Below are 23,072 nucleotides of genomic sequence, written 5' to 3'. Positions count from 1 at the left end.
AAATAATAATAACCAAGAAAGTAAGATAGCACTGCCAAGCAAACAGTGGGTGAAAGGATTATTCAACAGGAATAAAGAACATGGATCCCAATGTTGCTTTCCAAAGACCGGGCACTAATTACGCCTAAGTCTTTAAAAGAATGGTTTGAAAACTTTCAAGTAACCATAACTTCCATAGATCCAACCATATTTAAAAGTCCAGATCGTATATTTAATGCGGACGATACTGGTTTCAGTTTCAACATGAAAAGTCGCAAAGTAGTAGCCTGTAACTGAAGCAAAAATATGTACTCCATTACATCAAACACAAAAAATCAAGTCACGGTCTTGGCTTGACAGTACATGCCACCTTTGCTTACATATCCCTATAAACAGGGTGCCAAAACACAACTTACTTGAAACATTTCCAGAAACACTTCTACAGTCCTCTGATAAAGGGTGAATCACAGCCCCTAGATTTTATTCTTGGCTTAGGGATATTTTTATTCCTTCAACAATCCACCTGCCTAAACACATTTTATTGCTTGTGAATGGCCACACAAGCCACACTTCTCTTTTAGATACATCCCTAATTTGTTTCCAGAACAATATCCTCCTGTACTGCCTGCTGCCACATGCTAGCCATATTATGCAGCCCCTCGACCATTTGGAAGCCATCAGGAAGAACGTTTCGGATAATGGTGATGGCATTAGCTTGGAGTCATTTTCTGGAGTCTTGAAACCTGTATGGGCCAGTGTAACTACTCCAGAAATAGCTTCCAGTAGCTACAGAGGAGCCGGAAGTTATGGCCAAGTAAATCCTATTTATCTAAAGATGTCAGCCCAACATCACCTCGTGCATCCCCAACGCAAGCCTCTGTCTCCTTCATTGAACAAGATGTAATACATACATTAAGCAGAATCAACAGAATCTGAGTTAGCAAGTATACCAAAACTGCACCACAAAGCCTTAGTCTTGTACATTAAACAAGAAGAAGATGCCTCACAGGAACAAGCAAAATCACGCGAATGTGACAGCTCAATTCATAGTCAAATCCCCACTTCTCCGTTGCGACAAAATACCTCTCTAAACCACTCACCATTTACATTCTAATTACCTAAGCCTCTAGATGTATGTCCTAAGGATTTACATCCCATTTGATCCAAGAGACACCCATAGCACACTCAACATATGCACCTCCAATTGTTTTCGATGCTTCTAAGTCCCATTCTCCACCCGAAATCCCTCTAGCCAACCCTGTAAAATTGAATGTTGAAAAAATAATAATTAATAATTGGCCTACTTCAGTCGTAGAACAACTATGGTTCATCTCAGAGCACACTTCATGTGGCTGTGGAGCCCTATTTTTGAGAGACACTCCCGTCCACAAATAGCGCAGGTTAGGGTGACTTTTGCTTCAGTAGTAGAGGAGCTAGCCATTTTTCGGATTGTACGTTTTTCTTCCTGAGCTGAGACCCATGTTATTTTACTGTCCATAGCTTTCTTGGTCACTGTCTCTCTCCATCTGGTGCGGTCTAGAGCTATGTTTTCCCAAATGTCAGTATTGATGTTCACTGATTTGAGGTCCCGTTTTATTACATCTATGTAACGGAGGTGGGGGCGACCAGTTTTTCTTGTGCCAGTCGCGAGTTGTCCATAGAGGATGACTTTTGGGATTCGCTTGTCCTCCATCCGGCGAACATGTCCAAGCCAGCGCAAACGGCGTTGTCTGAGGGCTGTAAAGATGCTGGGAATACCTGATCGTGCAAGGATCTCAGTATTACACACTTTTTCTTTCCATGTGACTTTCTAGATCCTACGGAGACATCTCAAATGGGATGAGTTCAGTTTTCTCTCTTGCTTTGCGTAGGTGGTCCATGATTTACTGCCATACAGCAGTGTACACATAACGCATGCCTTGTAGAATTCTATTTTGGTCACCGTTGAAAAAAATAGAAGCACTGAAACAGTACACTTATTTCACTTTTGATGAAATGACAAGACAGAACTATCGATGTTGTTTTTTTTTTCAAGACTAACGGACCGTGATAACCAAATCTTCAATGATACTGTCCACGAAAAGAGATTTAAGGAATTTGAAGCTTTAACTAACAGGATTAATGAAACATTCAAAGTTACGGAAGCTCCACTAGAAGTTCCACCACCACCTAAAGCCAAATTATCGACTCAAGATATTTTCAAAATACCATGTTTTAAAGCAAATAGGAAAGGCAAAACTTGAACTACCCCAATTTTACTGTATTATATAAGATAAGATAAGACATGAATTTTAGAGGTTCTTGAACGTAGAATTATAGAGAAGAAAAGAAGAAAATTGAAAACAAACAGAAAAGAGAAGAGATGCAAAGAACAAAAATAGTAGAGAAAGAAGAAAAGACACTACTGAATAATTTTAAAAAGTACTGAAAACGAAAAAAAAAGAAGAGCAATTGGGGGGGGGGGGGGGGAAATACCTGTAATACAAAATGTAAACAGGTCAAACGCAAAACGCAAGTAAATGACACTGACACACCACTAAAATAAGACAAGAAATTGAGAAGGAATTAGCCAAGGGAGACGATGATAAGGACCCTCCAGACATATTCATTAACGTCTGCACACAAACAGCAAAACATTTGACAGAAAAACAGCTAAGAGATTTTAGATTTGTGTGCAGTTGGTGTTGCCCCAGTCATTCGTAATGCATTGAACTTTGAGGCTCCTTATATGTACTTCTTAGTATCCATCCTAAATGAATCTAATGTATTGATATGTAAAAATGTTATAGGATTAGTTGGTTCACATCTTTTGTTGAATCAAACGTAAATGTATGCTGTGTTTAAATGTGTATATCATCTTTTGTGTACAGTATCGTATCTGCTTTAATGTTACTTAAACTCTAAATATTTGCTGTATATAAACATGTATACATCTTTCTAAAAACATAGTTTGTTTGTTATTTAAAACCAGTTCGTTTTTAAAACAACATCAAACAACATGGTTGCTAATGGTTATCAAAAAAAGAATTATTGGTCACTAAGGTAATCTAATTAACAAATGCTATTTTTTGTTAAATGCCATAAAATAAAATTAATAAACAAATACAATGTATCACACAGTGCCGCTCTCATTCCCCCCCCCCCCCGCCATAATTAATTACGTCAACATCAACACTTTCTACACATTAGTTATAGCTTACAAAGTAGTACTAACAACAAATGTATGACTTAACACACAACACACACATACACACACACACAAACTAATTGTAGGCATATCAGTGCATGGGGGCAAAGGAGGAGGAATCAACCATGATCAAGGTGAGAATATAATCACAACACTGAGCGGAGTAAGCGGGCTAGACTTGCAGAGTCGCAGAATTTTTATTTCGTCCACCATGTAGGCCACATAGGTAAAAACAAAACTGTTTTGTCCAATGGCCTGGTCGTGGCCTCAATTAAAAGAAGAGAAAGGAGCTTTATAACTTGGGAAAAGTAGCCATTGACCTGTCTGTTTTTAGTTGGCGTAAAAAGAAATTGATATAAAAAAAAAGAAAATTAAAGATAATAACATTTTTTTAATACAATAACTATGAAGTTTTCTTATGGCACTGAGAGTGTTCACTAAACGGGGGAAGGTCTTCGTTAATGTCAGCACTAAAACCTCATTGACCTGACTCTCTTTGGCATCAAAGTTTATTGTAATTATGCGGAGCGTAACAAAACAACGTATCTATTTTTATTGACAAATGTATGAGGAGTTTATAGATGTTTGCAGTTTTTTCTTAGGACTAACCGTTATGGAGCTATAAAAATTCAAACCTAAAAATTGCAGCGTCATGGCTTAACGTGTTCGTTAGACAGAAAGGACTATAGAATTAAACAACAGTGAACATGATTTAATTAAAATAATATAATAATGGGAGGCATTGACACTCTTCCAGTCAACACATTCCCTTACATAACCCCGTTTGGTCCACTAGTGGTCGTGGGCCCAGAAGCAATGAACCCCTTCGCGGCATGGTTACTACGCTACTTAGTCATTTTTCTATCAATCAAACAGGAAGACAATTCTAGAACCTCTTAATAAACAGAATAAAATAACAGAGATAATCTGGACACATACTTCAACATTGCTAATAAAGACACTATCTAAATAAATTCAGGAGCTCCAATACAATAACAATACAGTTAATGTCTTCGTTTCTGAAGATTAAGTTTTGTGTTTCATTTGTCTGCCTTAACCCAGTAGTGACAACATCTCCACTAGATTGAGCACACAAAACCACATCAAGTCACAGAAGTAGTGGAACAATGCAAAGTTTTCTTTTTGTTTCACGTGCATTGGATGTTCCTTCATAAATGAAGATGAGTACATCATTGTCCAAACCTCCCACTGGGCGGCGTGATATGGCAGCAGGAAGTGTTCGAAACTAGAACCATTGACGAGAAGACAGTCACTAGCACAAACCATACCATGGATCGCTTAGTCAAAGATTCATAAGGCGTAACCGGTGGTTGAAAAATCTCTAGGGAATAAACTCAACTTTAATACAGTTTCCTTTGTTCGAATCGTGGGACAAAACTTTTTTTTTTAACAAAAGAAATACTGACAATCTTATCAGAGTTAAAGTACTTAACAGCGGCTACATTAACGAGTAGCACACAAGGGTACATCTGGGTTAAACGGCGTGTTCACGTCTGTGAGCTGTGTTATTTGGTTAAGCAAAGACTACCTGGAAAAAACCAGTAGCTTCTGTAAACATCCTTATTGAAATCGAATTGGTAAGTTTAGTGACATCATTGGACTCTAATTTTTGTAGACTACATTTGGTAGGTTTGTAGTGAAAACAAATAAAATTTATAAGCAAATGTAAATGTTATTACAAAAATATTTTGATTTTATTTTATTTTAATTTTATCAAAGTATTACTTAACTTTTACTTTAACTTAAAATGAATAAAATATCTGTAATAATAATATATGAAAGTTTAGTTGAAAGTTGTTTTTTTTTTAATTTGACTAGGTCTATCTCTATCTAGACATTCATGAGTGACAATAGCACTGGCGGATCCAGGGGGGGGGGGCGGTAGGGGCGATCGCCCCCCCCCCCTCGCACGGCCGATCCCCTCGAAGGAGGGGGGCGGACGAATTTTAGTATAGAATTCACACAATTTGTATACAAATGTATTACTTATGTTAATAATATATACTAATTATTTATATTTCAACCTATTTTTAGATTATTTCGCCCGACCCCTTTTCTTTAATGCTAAATGCAATCATTAGCAGGAGTTATAAAAAAGGAAACAGGATAAATCGTTTTCACTCTACCGCCCCTCCCCTTTCCATTTAAGTAATTTCACCTAAATTTATCATAATTATTTTAAGAAATATTTTGCTTTGGAAAAGTTAGAATTCAAACGAAATTTTTCAGTATAAGAGTCACGATTGTGATGAGTTCTAAACCCAGGCAATATACTGCTAGTCGCCTTTTTCCAACCTTTACTCAAACTAATATTTTTCTAGTTAAATAAATTTGAGAATATAACTCAGAATTAAGGCTTAAATTTTATTGAATATTATTTTCGAATAATTTTTTTTTCGGCGGCAATCCTCAAGCCTTAATCTAAATAAAGGGGGAGGGGGGTATCTTATCTTTTCAAGGAACAAATCGGTTTTATTTGCAATGTATTAATGGCCTATAAATTCATGTTTGAATATTTTTCAACATTATTCAAAAGGTCCTTTATAATAGGATGAATAATGAGCCTTATGTCAGGAGAATGCGCTTCTTCACTGAAGAACGCAAGAAAACGCTTTTGGAGTCGGGGCGATGACCACTGGGGAAGCTTACAGCGCTCCCCCAGACCCCCAAGCTTGCAACTGAAAGGCCTCAACATGACTGATTTTGTTTTTTTTTCTCCGAAGTTTGACAAACAGCTTTATTTTATTCTCTCACACACACACATATATATATGTCCATGCATAGGGTTATGGTTTACTGGGCGTTAGGGTTAGGGTTTGGAAACAAATTCCCCCCCCCCACTCCAAAGATCTAGATCCGCTAGTGGTCTATAGGTCTAGCTTGAATCTTTTTTTTTTTTCGTACTTTTCACTCAGCAGTAAGACTGTAAATATATTTAAAGAAGTTTAAAAAAGAGGGTAATATACATTGTCAGGTTTAGGAATTATTTGTGTTGTTAACTAGCTGTACACCATTAAGGTCCCGGGGTTCAACCTGACAAGAACATCACTCACACACAGTCGTACATACAGTAACCAACTATGTGGATGGTTTAAATAACAAATACAAATTAATTGTTTGATACTGATAGATGTGTATGTACAATGAGAATGATAGAATGTTGAATAGATGATATGTATATATATATATATATATATATATATATATATATCTATATTATAAAGTAGAATGTGAGGGGTATGTATGTATGTATGTATGTATGTATGTATGTATGTTACTTATAGACATCAAAACCGCTTGACCAATCTTGATAAAACTAGGCAGGAATGTTCCTTGGGTACCAACTTAGACCTTAGTGAATGTATTGTAGCCCTAAAACAAATGTAAGACCCTCAAAAAAAAATAAAGTTGTCCGACTCTATTACAGCTATAGTATTTTATGGATCTAGGCCATGTCTACAATGTTGACATGAGAAAAGATAGAAAGGATTTAGACCTAGATCTAATTTTAAGAAATACACTTTGCGCAGATAGTTTTTTACTTTGGCACATGAAAATACAAAAGAAGATCCATTGATTTCATTATATAATAAAATTAACCTTCAATTTTGTGTTTCAAAAGCATTTTTTACATAAATTAGTTCCTGATATCTGTGACTACAGATTTCCTGACGAACATTCTTTAATTAGACAATACCGTAATGAATCGCGTACTAAAAATTAATTCGTTTAATTGTTTACTTTATAATCCCATCCCTAGATCTAAAACTCTAATCCAACTCTAAGATGATAAAACTTCTCTTCGCACAGATAGTTTTATACTTTAACACATAAATATATTAATTAAAGTCCATTCATTTCATATTTTGATCAAATAAACATTCACATTTGGTTTTCTAAAGCTACATTCTCTTACGAAAGCTGCGAAGCCGAGTTGAGATAGGCCTAGATCTATATTCATTCATGAATCGCGTACTAAAAATTATTTCGTTTAATTGTTCACTTTATAATCCCATTTATTTAACAAAGCTATCGCTCTTTTCGTTTTTAATAGATAAGAATGTATCGACTGCGGGTAAACCATTTTCGCAAAACTAATTTTATTTTCGTAGCGAAAGAGAAATAACGTGAAAGGATCATTAGCTACGTTTAACATACATCTAAATCCAATCCACTAGATTATTCAAAAGCAAATGTTTTAATTTTAAAAAATGGATTTAAGCCTATTAGCTATTTTGATTTGATAGCTTCATTCACACTATTTTTACATTGACACATTCGCTTTACTTATTCCATTATTATTTCGTTTAATTGTTTACAAAACACTCTCAGTGACTATATCGACAGTAATTCGCAAATAAAGACCCGCGGGTCGCGGGTAACATATGTCTAGTCTATATTATAAAGTAGAATGTGAGGAGTATGTATGTATGTATGTATGTATGTATGTATGTATGTTACTTATAGACATCAAAACCGCTTGACCAATCTTGATAAAACTAGGCAGGAATGTTCCTTGGGTACCAACTTAGACCTTAGTGAATGTATTGTAGCCCTAAAACAAATGTAAGACCCTCAAAAAAAAATAAAGTTGTCCGACTCTATTACAGCTATAGTATTTTATGGATCTAGGCCATGTCTACAATGTTGACATGAGAAAAGATAGAAAGGATTTAGACCTAGATCTAATTTTAAGAAATACACTTTGCGCAGATAGTTTTTTACTTTGACACATGAAAAGACAAAAGAAGATCCATTGATTTCATTATATAATAAAATTAACCTTCAATTTTGTGTTTCAAAAGCATTTTTTACATTAATTAGTTCCTTATATCTGTGATTACAGATTTTCTGACGAACATTCTTTCATTAGACAATTCAGTAATGAATCGCGTACTAAATATTAATTCGTTTAATTGTTTACTTTATAATCCCATCCCTAGATCTAAAACTCTAATTCAACTCTAAGATGATAAAACTTCTCTTCGCACAGATAGTTTTATACTTTAACACATAAACATATTAATTAAAGTCCATTCATTTCATATTTTGATCAAATAAACATTCAAATTTGGTTTTCTAAAGCTACATTCACCTATGAAAGCTGCGAAGCCGAGTTGAGATAGGCCTAGATCTACATTCATTCATGAATCGCGTACTAAATATAATTTCGTTTAATTGTTCACTTTATAATCCCATTCATTTAACAAAGCTATCGCTCTTTTCGTTTTTAATAGATAAGAATGTATCGACTTCGGGTAAACCCATTTTCGCAAACCTAATTTTATTTTCGTAGCGAAAGAGAAATAACGTGAAAGGATCATTAGCTAAGTTTAACATACATATAAATCCAATCCACTAGATTATTCAAAAGCATTTTTTACATAAATTAGTTCCTGATATCTACAGATTTCCTGGCGAACATTCTTTCATTAGACATTACCAAATGGTTACACATTAACACATCTCTCTTCTGAGGTCTGAGTCTATTCCTAGGCCTAGGTCTAAAACTCTTACTGAACTCTAAGATGATAAAACTTCTTTTCGCAAAGATAGTTTTATGCTTTAACACATAAACATACTAATTATTGTCCATTCATTTGATATTTTAATCAAATTAACATTCAAATTTGTTTTTCTGAAGCATTTTTAATACATTCGTTCGCTGTTCGCTAAAGCTGCGTAGCCGTGTTGAGATAGGCCTATATTCATTCATGAAAAAAAGTTCACGCATGCGCAGCACAGAACTCTAGATTAGTGTAGATTTAGATCTACGTCTACCTCAAGATCTACTTTATACTTTATTCACATGAACATATAAAATTTAGTCTATTCATCTCAAATTTTAATCAAATATATGTAGGCCTACAAGCAAATGTTTTAATTTGAAAAAAAAAATGGATTTAATTAAGCCTATTAGCTATTTTGATTTGATAGTTTCATTCACACTATTTTTACATTGACACATTCGCTTTACTTATTCCATTATTATTTCGTTTAATTGTTTACAAAACACTCTCAGTGACTATATCGACAGTAATGCGCAAATAAAGACCCGCGGGTCGCGGGTAACATATGTCTAGTATATTATAAAGTAGAATGTGTGGTGTATGTATGTATGTATGTATGGATGTATGTTACTTATAGACATCAAAACCGCTTGACCAATCTTGATAAAACTAGGCAGGAATGTTCCTTGGGTACCAACTTAGACCGTAGTGTATGTATTGTAGCCCTAAAACAAACTTAAGACCCTCAAAAAAAAAAAAAGTTGTCCTACTCTATTACATCTATAGTATTTTATGGATCTAGGCCATATCTACAATGTTGACATGAGAAAAGATAGAAAGGATTTAGACCTAGATCTAATTTTAAGAAATACACTTTGCGCAGATAGTTTTTTACTTTGACACATGAAAATACAAAAGAAGATCCATTGATTTCATTATATAATAAAATTAACCTTCAATTTTGTGTTTCAAAAGCATTTTTTACATTAATTAGTTCCTTATATCTGTGACTACAGATTTCCTGACGAACATTCTTTCATTAGACAATACCGTAATGAATCGCGTACTAAATAATAATTCGTTTAATTGTTTACTTTATAATCCCATCCCTAGATCTAAAACTCTAATTCAACTCTAAGATGATAAAACTTCTCTTCGCACAGATAGTTTTATACTTTAACACATAAACATATTAATTAAAGTCCATTGATTTCATATTTTGATCAAATAAACATTCAAATTTGGTTTTCTAAAGCTACATTCATATACGAAAGCTGCGGAGCCGAGTTGAGATAGGCCTAGATCTATATTCATTCATGAATCGCGTACTAAAAATTATTTCGTTTAATTGTTCACTTTATAATCCCATTCATTTAACAAAGCTATCGCTCTTTTCGTTTTTAATAGATAAGAATGTATCGACTTCGGGTAAACCCATTTTCGCAAAACTAATTTTATTTTCGTAGCGAAAGAGAAATAACGTGAAAGGATCATTAGCTACGTTTAACATACATCTAAATCCAATCCACTAGATTATTCAAAAGCATTTTTTATATAAATTAGTTCCTGATATCTGTGACTACAGATTTCCTGGCGAACATTCTTTCATTGGACATTACCAAATGGTTACACATTAACACATCTCTCTACTGAGTCTATTCCTAGGCCTAGGTTTAAAACTCTTATTGAACTCTATCTTTTCGCAAAGATAGTTTTATGCTTTAACACATAAACATACTAATTATTGTCCATTCATTTCATATTTTAATCAAATTAACATTCAAATTTGTTTTTCTAAAGCATTTTTAATACATTCGTTCGCTGTTCGCTAAAGCTGCGTAGCAGTGTTGAGCTAGGCCTATATTCATTCATGAAAAAAAGGCCACGCATGCGTAGCACAGAATGAACTCTATAAAAGCCAATGTTTAACTCTAGATTAGTCTAGATCTAGATCTATGTCTACCTCAAGATCTTCTTTATGCACATGAACATACAAAATTAAGTCTATTGATCTTAAATTTTAATCAAATATATGTAGGCCTACAAGCAAATGTTTTAATTTGAAAAAATGGATTTAAGCCTATTAGCTATTTGGATTTGATAGTAATGATAGCTTCATTCACACTATTTTTACATTGACACATTCGCTTTACTTATTACATTATTATTTCGTTTAATTGTTTACAAAACACTCTCAGTGACTATATCGACAGTAATGCGCAAATAAAGACCCGCGGGTCGCGGGTAACATATGTCTAGTATATATATATATATATATATATATATATATATATATATATATATATATATATATAAAGAGAGAGAGAGAGAGAGAGAGAGAGAGAGAGAGATGATTCAATAATTCACATAAGCACCTTGCTACTGCTACCAACTGATGTGTAACGGCCCTGACACTCAACGCCGTCGACGATCGCCAATCTGACAATGACACTCAAGGCAGTAATATATATTTCTGAGACGACAAGCGACAACACACTAGAATCGAGCTCAGTACCTACAACTCCAACACTGGCACCCCTATAAACGAAATAAACACAAAACTCAACTTCTATTCTAAAACTAGAAATAGTGACAACCTCATACAACATACACTAAGAGATATCACACACGAAGTAACTCACCCTAAACAGGGGTCCAAAAATCCTATTGAATAATAAGTCCAAGGAACTTGTTTAGACTAATAATCTTTTACGGACCAACACACCGTCAGATTCAACCTAATTCAGAGGTTGAACTGCCTCATGACAAAGAATGACCAATAAATGTCACCGGACTTTGTGACGTAGCAAACAATTCAAAACAAAAACTACAAGGCACTCTCGCCGCGTACAAGTAGAGGAAATACAAGAAACAGATTTGGGAGAAAGCAAAAGACACTTGTCTGAACCTCGTGACATACATCTCTGTGAGTCAGAATTCACACAAAACTAAAGTTTGTATTTTTAGAATTAATGTCTTGTCTTGTTGGCCTATATATTAGTATTAGAAATGTTACCTTTTTTATTTCCGCAAACGACATCGCGTAGTAACTTTGTTACTTTTAAATACAAATTGATATATTTTGTTTTTTAACGAAATAAAAACAAAATAATAGTTTTTTCGTGGGCTGTGATTTAGTGATGTTTGATATTTCTTGTCGATTTCAATGCTATGAGTGTAAAGTATTCTCTTGTATGAGCTACAGTCCACCACATAGAACTTACGTACTGACAATTAACTGACACAGTTGTTTAGCTGAACAGGAGATTTATTCCCAGTAATGGTGTAAAGTTAAATGCCCCTGTCAATAACCAGATGCTGCCTCTTTGAAGACTTGTTCCCAGCGAATTGTTATTCAATATCATGTCTCTGCTACCCAATAGTCACGTCATACTGTAGGATACGTTTAATACTATGTCTTCAATAGTAAGTTAAGTATCTTTAATAAAAAATCTGAGAGTTTGATTTAAAAAAAATGAGAAATAAAAAGTCTATCATGTACTTCGTATCAAAGTAATGAAAAGTAAAAGCTTTATATTTAGGTACTATAGTAACGCATAGGAAAGTGTCTTAATGTACAAAAAAAGCACATTCCCTGTTACAAATGTGTACTTATTCTCTTTCTTCCCTTGTACTATTAGAGCATGGAATTGGTTGTTAAAGTCAGCCAAGAAAGCCAATGACTTGTCAAATTTTAAATAACTGATTAACATGCTTGACTAGATTGACCTAGGGACATGCACAGGACGTAATCATCTTTTTTTTATGTAACGTCTGTATTTGATAAGATAACGAAGAAGCACTATCCTCAGGTAACCGTGACCCTAAAATATAAACATACAAAATTTATGTATTTCCTCGTATCAACTATTTGGAAAATGTCTATTGAAAATGCTATACATTACCGTATGCTTAAAACATGTTTTGCTCTTTTTTTTTTAATGTACTCATACTATATGTATCAAGATTCAGAACTTGTTGCTATGAGATGTTGACTGTATTATGTTTTGTCTTGATTGCTACTACAGCTACTGGCAGGTAATAGTTCTATTTACGTACATAATTTTTTTTCTAAGACGACGTTTTGTAATTTGATATATATTACACCGGTGAAATTCTTGATTGGCTATTTTTAATGATTCATTTAATATTGTTTCAAGTATATAGTGTACATAGATTGTATCGACTGTCCAATGTGTACTCTCAGTAGTGTAGACTTGCATTATGATTTCGTTTGTAGGTCGACATAAAAATGTCTTTATTTTTGTGTAATTGATGTAATTATTAAAACTGAGCTTTGCCTTCATGACGCATCTATAGTTCAAGGAATGGCAAAGACGTTTTGTTATGATCTTATTTCTTTCTTGTGTCATTGTAATATTGGCTTTACAAGTCAAATCTCTTTACATCGAGTCTACGAATTATAAAAACACCTAAATTCAACGTATTATTTTAATATTTCTAATAAATCGTAGGTTGAACTATAGAACTGGATCTAGTACTTAATGTACAAGCGAGTGGTTTAATGGAACATTTAATTAAGAACAGCCTGCCTTCTTGTGGACTGGTGATGTCCAACAATAAGAAAATAAAAGATTGGCTAGTAATTTTAATAATATAAAATGTTTTAGGGTTAGTATTTTGAGTAACAACACTTTGTAATCAAAAATCTAGTAAGTAACAAAGACCTTGTAACATAAACCTTGTAAATAACATAAACCTTGTAAATAACATAAACATTGTAAGTAACAGTGACAGGAACTCAACTAGCAACAAAAGACGAGTAGATAACAAAACCTTGTACTAACAACCCCTCGTAAGTAACAAAATCCTCGTAACAACACATCGTAGCAACAGCTCGTAAATAACTGTCACTTCCTTGGTGACACCTGATTGTTCACAAAATGAGGACAGTTGACCTAGCTCAAATTAGGTTATCACATTTAGATGCCAGAGAGACGCTGATAAAAACGTAGTCCAAGGCCACTGCCGGGAGGAAATAGACTGAACACAAAGGTTACATCAAAAAACAACAGACGAGGAAAATGAAAGGAAAAGGGTCAAGGCTGTTTAGGTGCCATGGTTCTAGATTATTCTAAGGAAAGATATAAAACGAGTAGTACCATGGGACTAGAGGGAGGGGTAGAAAGTTTGATCTAGAAGTCGCTAGTTTGAAAGTAAATAGTTACTTAGATTTATTGATCATTATTATTATATCTGTATCTACTTTAAATATGAACTGTAAATACATTCATTGTTTCAAGTTTGAGAATTAAAGAATTAAACTCTGGAAAAGTATATCAGCACTTTGACACTTCATTGTTTCTTAAAGTGCTTGAACCATAACTACGATACCTCAGAATCAACATATGTTACAAGTTTATCTCATCAAGATCATCAAGTAAACCAAAAATACACAAGGTTACAAAAGACAGTTTGTGTGGAAACACAAACTCAAAATCGGCCCCCGAAGTGTTCCACCCAGGCAGGCTTCAATATTTTCAGAAAGAACATCCAAATGAAATTATTTCAAAGACAAATGAGAGATAAGAATGGAGAAAAAAGGTTAACAGATCTTGTGTAGTGCCCCAACGGTCCCGCGGATCAAAGAATAGGTGAAAGTGAATGTAAATTTAGATGTGAACCTGGCCTAACTAGTTCCCCTTTTAGACCTTGTGGCAGATGATGTAAAGTTCATCTGTTTTTGTGGCCTATGGTTAACGAGGGTGTCATGTAGCCAGCACAACGACCTTTACTTTTCCCCAACTAATGTCAGGTACCCATTAGAGCTGAGTGGACTCAGAGGCTCCCAAAGATTCCAAAGTTAAAAATCCCAGTCTTCACCAGGATTCGAACCCAGGACCCCCGGTTCGGAAGCCAAGCTCTTTACCAGCGCTTTACTACCGCTCAGCTACCGCGACTCCCCTGGCCTATCTAACGTGTTATAATTGATTTAATTGTTTTGAAAAGGTTCAATCTCTTTTTCAAATCCTAAAAAAAAAAAAAAAAAAAAAAAAAAAAAAATATATGAAACTGCATAAATATTTAGGAGAATGAAGTTTACAAGATTATTATTCGTTTTAAATTTGGTCTAACTTATAATGCATGCTAATTAGCTTTTTCTCTTTAAAAAAACTGCTTGCATAACTGATTTAAAAAATTAGATTTTTCGCTTTCAGAAAAAAAAAGTAGCCGTTGCATCAGAACTTTGAATGGTCTAAAATATTGTGATGTCGGATTTTCAATATCTTTTCTAGTTTACGAGATCTAAACGGGACGGACGGACAGACGGACAGACATTTCGCACAAAACTAATAGCGTCTTTTCCCCTTTCGGGGGCCGCTAATAAACTCGTGACAGTAACAAAATCTCTATAAATAACAAAATTTTGATAAGTAAGAAAACCTTACTGGCAAGTAACAACGCCTCGTCAGTACATAAACTCATCAACTGTGGTATTTCTACGTGCAGCTTCAAATAGAAATAAACCTAACCTTCAAAATCAGTACCTCATTTTCAATTAGGCCTATTATCTACTATGTCCCTTCGAGATAAACAAACAAAGTGGAGAACAAATGGACCGTTTTCAAATTGAGGTACTGGCGATACTTTAAGAAACAACCAAAGATATTGTCAAGTTTAAATCTATGATTTGTATAAACAACAAGATTAATACATGAATGCGCCTAGGACGTATTTTTTTTTTAAGAGGCTTAAAAGATTCCTTTTTTTCTCAAAATTATTACGCTTTTTATTACTAATTTTGAAAATATTTTTCCGCATTTAAAGGCTTGTAGGTAGTTGTTGATGGTCGGTCGTTGGCTTGTGACCCCGAATGACTATTACATCTGAGCCGATGTAGGCGTATTATATAAAAAAAAATTTGAATAGCTTTTCTTTTGAACAAAAAATGCAACAATCACAGATTTAATTCGAGTTCTAGATCTATTAGTAATGAAATAATCTGATACTTAAACAAAATATAACTCACAACAAAAGCACGTCTACAGTCTTTCAGGTCTGAAGATCGTCTGTCGTCCTTAAAAATAAGCTCATATTTCATCTTTCTGAGCCTTACAGCCGCCAACCAATCGTCTAGCCTCGTATCATTGTCCCTTAGGAAACACACACACACACTCCATAGCAATAGTTATATAAAATTTTTCTTAAAAAATGTATCATATTCTGTCAAAAATTGAAACTTTTATTACTCTATTTTATCTTTTGACTAAAGAAATCAATAGCCTATGCTTTTTTTGTTGTTGTTGTTAATGCGATTAGTAAACAGAATTTTTTAATTAATTGCAATTTAAAATTAGTTCAAATTGTATGAAGTAATGTACTCTTATTTAAATTTTTACACACTCCAAAGCTTGCACGTTCACCTTTCGGCAGCCCCAATACCACCCCACGGTCACTTTCACCCCACCATCCTATACAAAGCAATGCTGCGTTAAGAAATTATGCAGAGAATATTTCTAGTTTTGATCTCAACCTAATTACAAACTACATTAACTATAAGGAAATAATTGTGTTTTTTTTTTTAAATAAACATACTCTAAGAAAAATAAGTTGTTTGTAATTATTATTTTTGTTTTTTCCTTTTTTTTTTTATCCTGTTACAACAATTTTTTTTTAAATATTCAATATTAAAAAATGTTGTTTTTATCTTTACTCCACAATGTGTTGTCGATCTGTAGCTCTGAATGGGAGATGAATGGTGCTCCGAGATTTATAAATGACAACATCCATAATGAAAGAGATGTTCAGGTGCCAAAAAATGGTATGCTTATTCTTGAATGAACAAAAAAAAAATAAGTTGTTTAACAATGCCTCCATACATAATAGAGCAGTGGGATTTATAACAAACGAATATTTATATTTGAATAGTCAATAAAGTAACACCATCAGTAAAATCACTAAACTTTTAGAGACACTTCAGGACAAAAGAATAAAAGTAAAGTAGTTATAATACATAAAACACTAAACCAGTACTTACAAATAGAAAAACAAAACCTAAAGAAATACTCAGAAAGACACAAAATAGAGGCACATTTCTTATTCCATACATAGAAAAAATTCGTACAGGTGCTCCTTGTTCTCTAGTGCCATTAAAGAATGGAATAGATTGCCTGAATCAGCCAGAGTTTAAGTCAATGATGTATGACTAGATTGGCACATGAAATGCGTAGGACGTAGGTATCTTCTTTTTTGAAGTAACTTCTGTAATATATAAGATAAGATTCCCTAGTATAATAAAGTGAAAGTCAAACTGACTAAACTTGCAAACCTTACAATTACTAAACCTACTCGCTAAACATTTGTAAATCTACTCAAACCTTGCTATTTTAAGACCTACTCGCTAAACATTTGTAGATCTACTCAAACCTTGCTATTACAAGACCTACTCGCTAAACATTTGTAGATCTACTCAAACCTTGCTATTACAAGACCTACTCGCTAAACATTTGTAGATCTACTCAAACCTTGCTATTACAAGACATACTCGCTAAACATTTGTAGATCTACTCAAGCTGAATGAGGACAAATTTAATGATTAATACTTTTTTATACAGTGCCACGTCCTCCCAGTATCTACTTTGAGCCCCCGTATGAGATTTACTACAAAGCTGGTGAAACATTTGAGCTTCCATGTGAGGCAGATGGTGAACCTAAGCCTACGTAAGTGTAGCTAAATATATTGTTATTTTACATTTGTAACGTATTTAAAGTAATTTAATTCATAACATTTTATTTCAGATATGATTGGAACAGAAATGAGATTGTGTTTAATCCCAGTGGTAATGATGACAGAATTGTGCAATTGCCAGACGCTGGTACTTTGGTTATCAATATGCCAGAAGACAAAGATGAAGGCATTTTTCAATGTTTTGCAATAAATGATTTTGGAAAGTCTGCCAGTAAAAAGGTTAATTTGAGGCAGGCCAAACTGGCAAGTTTTGCTTTTGTAAAACCTACTTACCATAAGCCATATTTGGGAAGACCTTACACACTTCCCTGTGTACCACCAGAAAGTGTTCCTCCTGCCAGTGTCTTCTGGATAACTAAAACAGCTCAAGGAGGTTTTAATGTTGTCAATTATGACTCCAGGGTCTCCATGGACAGAAAATGTGAGTTTTTATTGTTTATGATTAATGATCTTAAGATTAATATATTTTGTGAAGTTCATACCCTCAAACTGTTTAGGTTCTGAAATTCTAAGATTCTGGGACTTCAGCCTACATATTCAATAAAAAAAAACATTAAGTCATGAAATGTTAATGAAATAAATATTGAAACAGCAATGCAATGATAAATGTGTGTATCGTCATAGCTATGACAAATTTCTTAATACACAAATGTTTTATCAACTTTTAGCGACCACACATAAATAAATGTGTTTCCCTTCTCCATATTGATATAAACTTTGTTGACTTCTTGTAGTCAGACGGATCATTCCAAATGCACTAACAATATGGACTAAGAAATATTGTAATTATTTGAAAATCCAAGGCGGGCCCCCACTTGAGGGGCGGTCCCAAATTAGTGTCCAAAATTTCGTTTACATAAAATACTAAGTCAGTGCCATGTTATCTTTCCATTCATGTTGCTTATATAAATGAGTGACCATGTTTATGTATTCCACACATTAGACTATTAAGTACATTATCTTATGTCATGACATCGAATGTTAAAATGCAGAGGCTCCAAAAAGGCCAAGCTCTCCATGCCCCGAGATCCCTTGTTTCAGCACTGTTTCACAATCACGTTTACAAAAGTTCAGGGTGCCCATAAAATGTGACGATTTTTCATGTTTCCAATTTCCTACCATCCTCAGTTATTCAGTCATTACATTTCTATACTTTTCGTCTTATTGATTCTTTAGATTGCCTCCCTTCTGGTTAATTTTCCTTTGTTATTAATACTCCTACAATGTTTCCTCGTTCAGCTAAGATTTGTAATAATTGTAATAATAATAAATAACAATTCTATTTATCAAGCGTTTTTAACAAACACATTGCAGGCTTGAGGTGCTATGATAAAATAGCTGACATGAAGACGAGAGTTAAAATGACAAACTGATCTAAAATGTAGTTCCTGAATTTCAAGTAACAGTTTGTTGTCCGATTCTCGTAAGACGATATTAAGTGTATAAAATTTAATGTTCAAAACCAAAATAATCTATAAAATTGTCAGTACACCATTTGGTAAGGTATATATTGTGTCTATTTAATTTACTCACAGTTATCTTCTATTTAGTTCCCCTTTCAGACCTTGTGATCTGTAGGGCAGATGAAGTAAAGGTCGCCTGTTTTTGTGGCCCACGGTTAACGAGGATGTCATGTGGCCAGCACAACGACCAACCGCCTTTACTTTCCCCCAACTAATGTCATGTACCCACTAGAGCTGGGTGGACACAGAAGGGTCCAAGGATCCCGAAATTAAAAATCCCGGTCTTCATCAGTATTTGAAAACAGGGTCCTGGTTCAGAAGCCAAGCGCTCTACAGCTCAGCCACCGTACCTCCTATCTTCTATTTGTTTACCTTACAGCTTCTAATATCCGGTTTCCGTGCTTTCAATAATAAAATAATTGAGAGAAAAATAAAAGGGAAAGAAATGCTGCTAAAGTGGAACGAAAGAAAAACTTAAGAGAGTGAAAAGATGAATATTGAGAGAAATTCTATCAAAAAATAACAAGACTTGTGTTTAGGAGTCCGAAGATTAATGAGAATTGAAGTATTTCCCTTGGCTACGCAGCTCCAGCTGTGACTTACAAATTTTACCATATCTAGCGCACGCATAACCATAGTTCGCCAGTGGTCGATTTAGATTTTCTTTCCGATGTCTACGTCTGTCCTCGGCAGTGAAATTCCTTTTGATCTCAAGTGTGTATCCCGCGGCCTTTGTAATTGACCTCCAGCTGTCTCGGTCTTCAGCCGCCTGCAACCAGGTGCTCTCTTCCATGTCAGTTAAAGCAAGTTGACGCCTAAGCTGGTCTTTTCCGTGGAGCACCACTGTTACGTTTTAGCTCCCAAAAAGACTGCTTTTGGCATACGTTCGTCTATCTGTCGAGATACGTGCCATGGCCAGGGTAACTGACGGACCATAAGAAGTCCCTCTGTACTGTCCATACCGGCGTTCGCTAGGCCAGAAAAGTGCGATTTTGCAAACGTATGTCTATAATGGAGCGAAAGCATCTTTGATTTAAGCGTTGAAGTAGCCTTGTTTGCTTTCTGTATAATACCCATGTTTCAGATCCATATAGAAGGGCTGAGAGAACCACAGCTTGATTTTTGTAGGCAGGAAGAGCGATATATTACGCCAAACTCTCTCCTGGAGGCTTCCAAAAGCACTATTGGCCATGAACAAACAGTTATCAACTTACTTTAAAAGCGATGCGTCATTTGATACCATGTTTCCTAGATATCTAAAGTGGTATACCCACTTAAGGGGATGTCTATGTACGGGGATGTTTTAGGGTCGAGTAGGTTTCATTGGGTGACTTCTGGAACTAGAATTATCTTTGCATTTTTCTTGAAATTGTCGCAAAAAAAATATCATGTCAGGTGTACCTCTACCTGATCTAAAGTCATATTGGCTCTCAGACAGCAGCTCGTCCACTAAAGAATGGGCTGTCGGTTAAGCAAGACTCGTTCAAAATTCTTTCCTGCTAGATAGTTCAATCAGTTAGACGTGTCACCCTTTTTGTTTAGACACTATAATGGAAGATCCGTACTGTACAATGACTATGTGCTTACCAACACAAGATGCAAGAAATATTTGTTTAGCAAGTGCTTAAAAGAGCTGAAAGATAAATATGTCATGCTTCTAACAGCACATGAATTATCTATACTTCTGTATTCTGTTCGCCGGATCAGAGGCGTAGCTAGGGTGGGGAAGGGAGGGGGAGAATTTGAAAATTCTCCTGGACAGATAACCCCTTATTTACCCCCCCCCCCCCCAAAACAGGGAACATGCCCATCTCTTTCTTTGATAAGAAGAAATACACAGATAACCCCTTATTTACCCCCTCCCCCAAAACAGGGAACATGCCCATCTCTTTCTTTGATAAGAAGAAATACACAGATAACCCCTTATTTACCCCCCCCCCAAACAGGGAACATGCCCATCTCTTTCTTTGATAAGAAGAAATACACAGATAACCCCTTATTTACCCCCCCCCCAAAAAAAAAACCAGGGAACATGCCCATCTCTTTCTTTGATAAGAAGAAATACACAGATAACCCCTTATTTACCCCCCCCCCCCCCAAAACAGGGAACATGCCCATCTCTTTCTTTGATAAGAAGAAATACACAGGGGGGGGGCCACAAATGAGTTGGGTTTTTTTTACATTAAGTATTAAATATTACGCAAATTGCATGGGCCCCCAAAGAGGGCAAACCCACCTCCCAAATGATGGCAAAGTCTTAGCTACGCCACTGCGCCGGATATAAGGGAGATTCCTTTTATACTATTCGGCACGTCATCGAGGATAAGGCTTGTTTGCAGGCAAGGCTTGGACTAATTCTCAGTTCAATTAAGTAACATTCAGAACAGCGCGCGATCTTCAAAAAATGCAGTCGACACGTCCAGGTATTTAAGTGTAAGTGTAATTTGTTTTTCTTTATTTCTTTTGATTGCCATTATTTGTTAAACAGACATACCAGATGTAAACAACTTCAAAGTAACAAAAACCTTCTACACAACTGACAGGCGACAGATAGACAGATGGACGCCAGATAGATTGACAACAGCAAGACAGAAAAACAGACATACAGATATATATATATATATATATATATAGATAGATAGATAGATAGATAGATAGATAGATAGATAGATAGATTATTTTGTCTCTCTAGATAGTCTAAGGATAACTAATGTGGTAGAAACCGATGCCAATCAAGGACTACCTTACGCTTGCATGGCTATGAACAATGTGGTGAGAAGTCATGTTGAAGGTCCCCTTCACTTTCTTGCACCAACAGGAGGTAACGCAAAATCATTTTAAACCTTTAGACCAGCGGTTCTCAACCTATTATACTTGGCGACCCCTTTTACAATCTCCCACTCTGCCGCGACCCCCCCCCACACACACACCTATAGAAAAATAGACAAAAACAATACATTTTTTCGATGGCCTTTGGCGACCCCTGGCAAATCGTCAATCGACCCCCATGTTTATTTTTATAGATCGAACTAAATAGGGAAAGCAAGAATGTAGATCTAGTTATAACATAATTCGATCATTGTGCTTGGGGGAAGAAATCTACAACTGCTCAAACTTCCACAAAAGAAACAGGGAACATGCCCATCTCTTTCTTTGATAAGAAGAAATACACAGATAACCCCTTATTTACCCCCTCCCCCAAAACAGGGAACATGCCCATCTCTTTCTTTGATAAGAAGAAATACACAGATAACCCCTTATTTACCCCCCCCCCAAAACAGGGAACATGCCCATCTCTTTCTTTGATAAGAAGAAATAAACAGATAACCCCTTATTTACCCCCCCCCCCCCAAAACAGGGAACATGCCCATCTCTTTCTTTGATAAGAAGAAATACACAGATAATCCCTTATTTACCCCCTCCCCCAAAACAGGGAACATGCCCATCTCTTTCTTTGATAAGAAGAAATACACAGATAACCCCTTATTTTTCCCTCCCCCCAAAAAAAAAACAGGGAACATGCCCATCTCTTTCTTTGATAAGAAGAAATAAACAGATAACCCCTTATTTACCCCCCCCCCCAAAACAGGGAACATGCCCATCTCTTTCTTTGATAAGAAGAAATAAACAGATAACCCCTTATTTACCCCCCCCCCCCAAAACAGGGAACATGCCCATCTCTTTCTTTGATAAGAAGAAATACACAGATAACCCCTTATTTACCCCCCCCCCCAAAACAGGGAACATGCCCATCTCTTTCTTTGATAAGAAGAAATACACAGATAACCCCTTATTTACCCCCCCCCAAAAAAAAAAACAGGGAACATGCCCATCTCTTTCTTTGATAAGAAGAAATACACAGATAACCCCTTATTTACCCCCCCCCCAAAACATGGAACATGCCCATCTCTTTCTTTGATAAGAAGAAATACACAGATAACCCCTTATTTACCCCCCCCAAACAGGGAACATGCCCACCTCTTTCTTTGATAAAAAGAAATACACAGATAACCCCTTATTTACCCCCTCCCCCAAAACAGGGAACTTGCCCATCTCTTTCTTTGATAAGAACAAATACACAGATAACCCCTTATTTACCCCCCCCCCCAAAACAGGGAACATGCCCATCTCTTTCTTTGATAAGAAGAAATACACAGATAACCCCTTATTTACCCCCTCCACCAAAACAGGGAACATGCCCA

At 35.3% G+C, this 23,072-nt stretch overlaps 1 protein-coding gene across 1 annotated transcript in view; it reads left to right on the top strand.

Annotated features, from left to right (window-relative positions):
* The first annotated feature begins 4,236 nt into the window (after positions 1-4,236).
* LOC106050479 (neuroglian-like) overlaps positions 4,237-23,072 on the top strand; it is a 64,314-nt gene continuing 45,478 nt past the window's right edge. The window contains exons 1-6 of the mRNA XM_056027516.1: positions 4,237-4,764; positions 12,664-12,735; positions 16,398-16,480; positions 17,274-17,379; positions 17,458-17,828; positions 21,563-21,691. Coding sequence (XP_055883491.1) covers positions 12,686-12,735; positions 16,398-16,480; positions 17,274-17,379; positions 17,458-17,828; positions 21,563-21,691 — 739 coding nt within the window. The 5' untranslated portion in view covers positions 4,237-4,764; positions 12,664-12,685. The remainder of the gene's footprint in view (positions 4,765-12,663; positions 12,736-16,397; positions 16,481-17,273; positions 17,380-17,457; positions 17,829-21,562; positions 21,692-23,072) is intronic.

The sequence above is a fragment of the Biomphalaria glabrata genome, chromosome 4 (assembly GCF_947242115.1).
Source record: "Biomphalaria glabrata chromosome 4, xgBioGlab47.1, whole genome shotgun sequence".
NCBI lineage: Eukaryota > Metazoa > Mollusca > Gastropoda > Planorbidae > Biomphalaria > Biomphalaria glabrata.
Note: the sequence above shows the minus strand (reverse complement) of the source record. Positions and strands in the feature narration are given on the sequence as shown.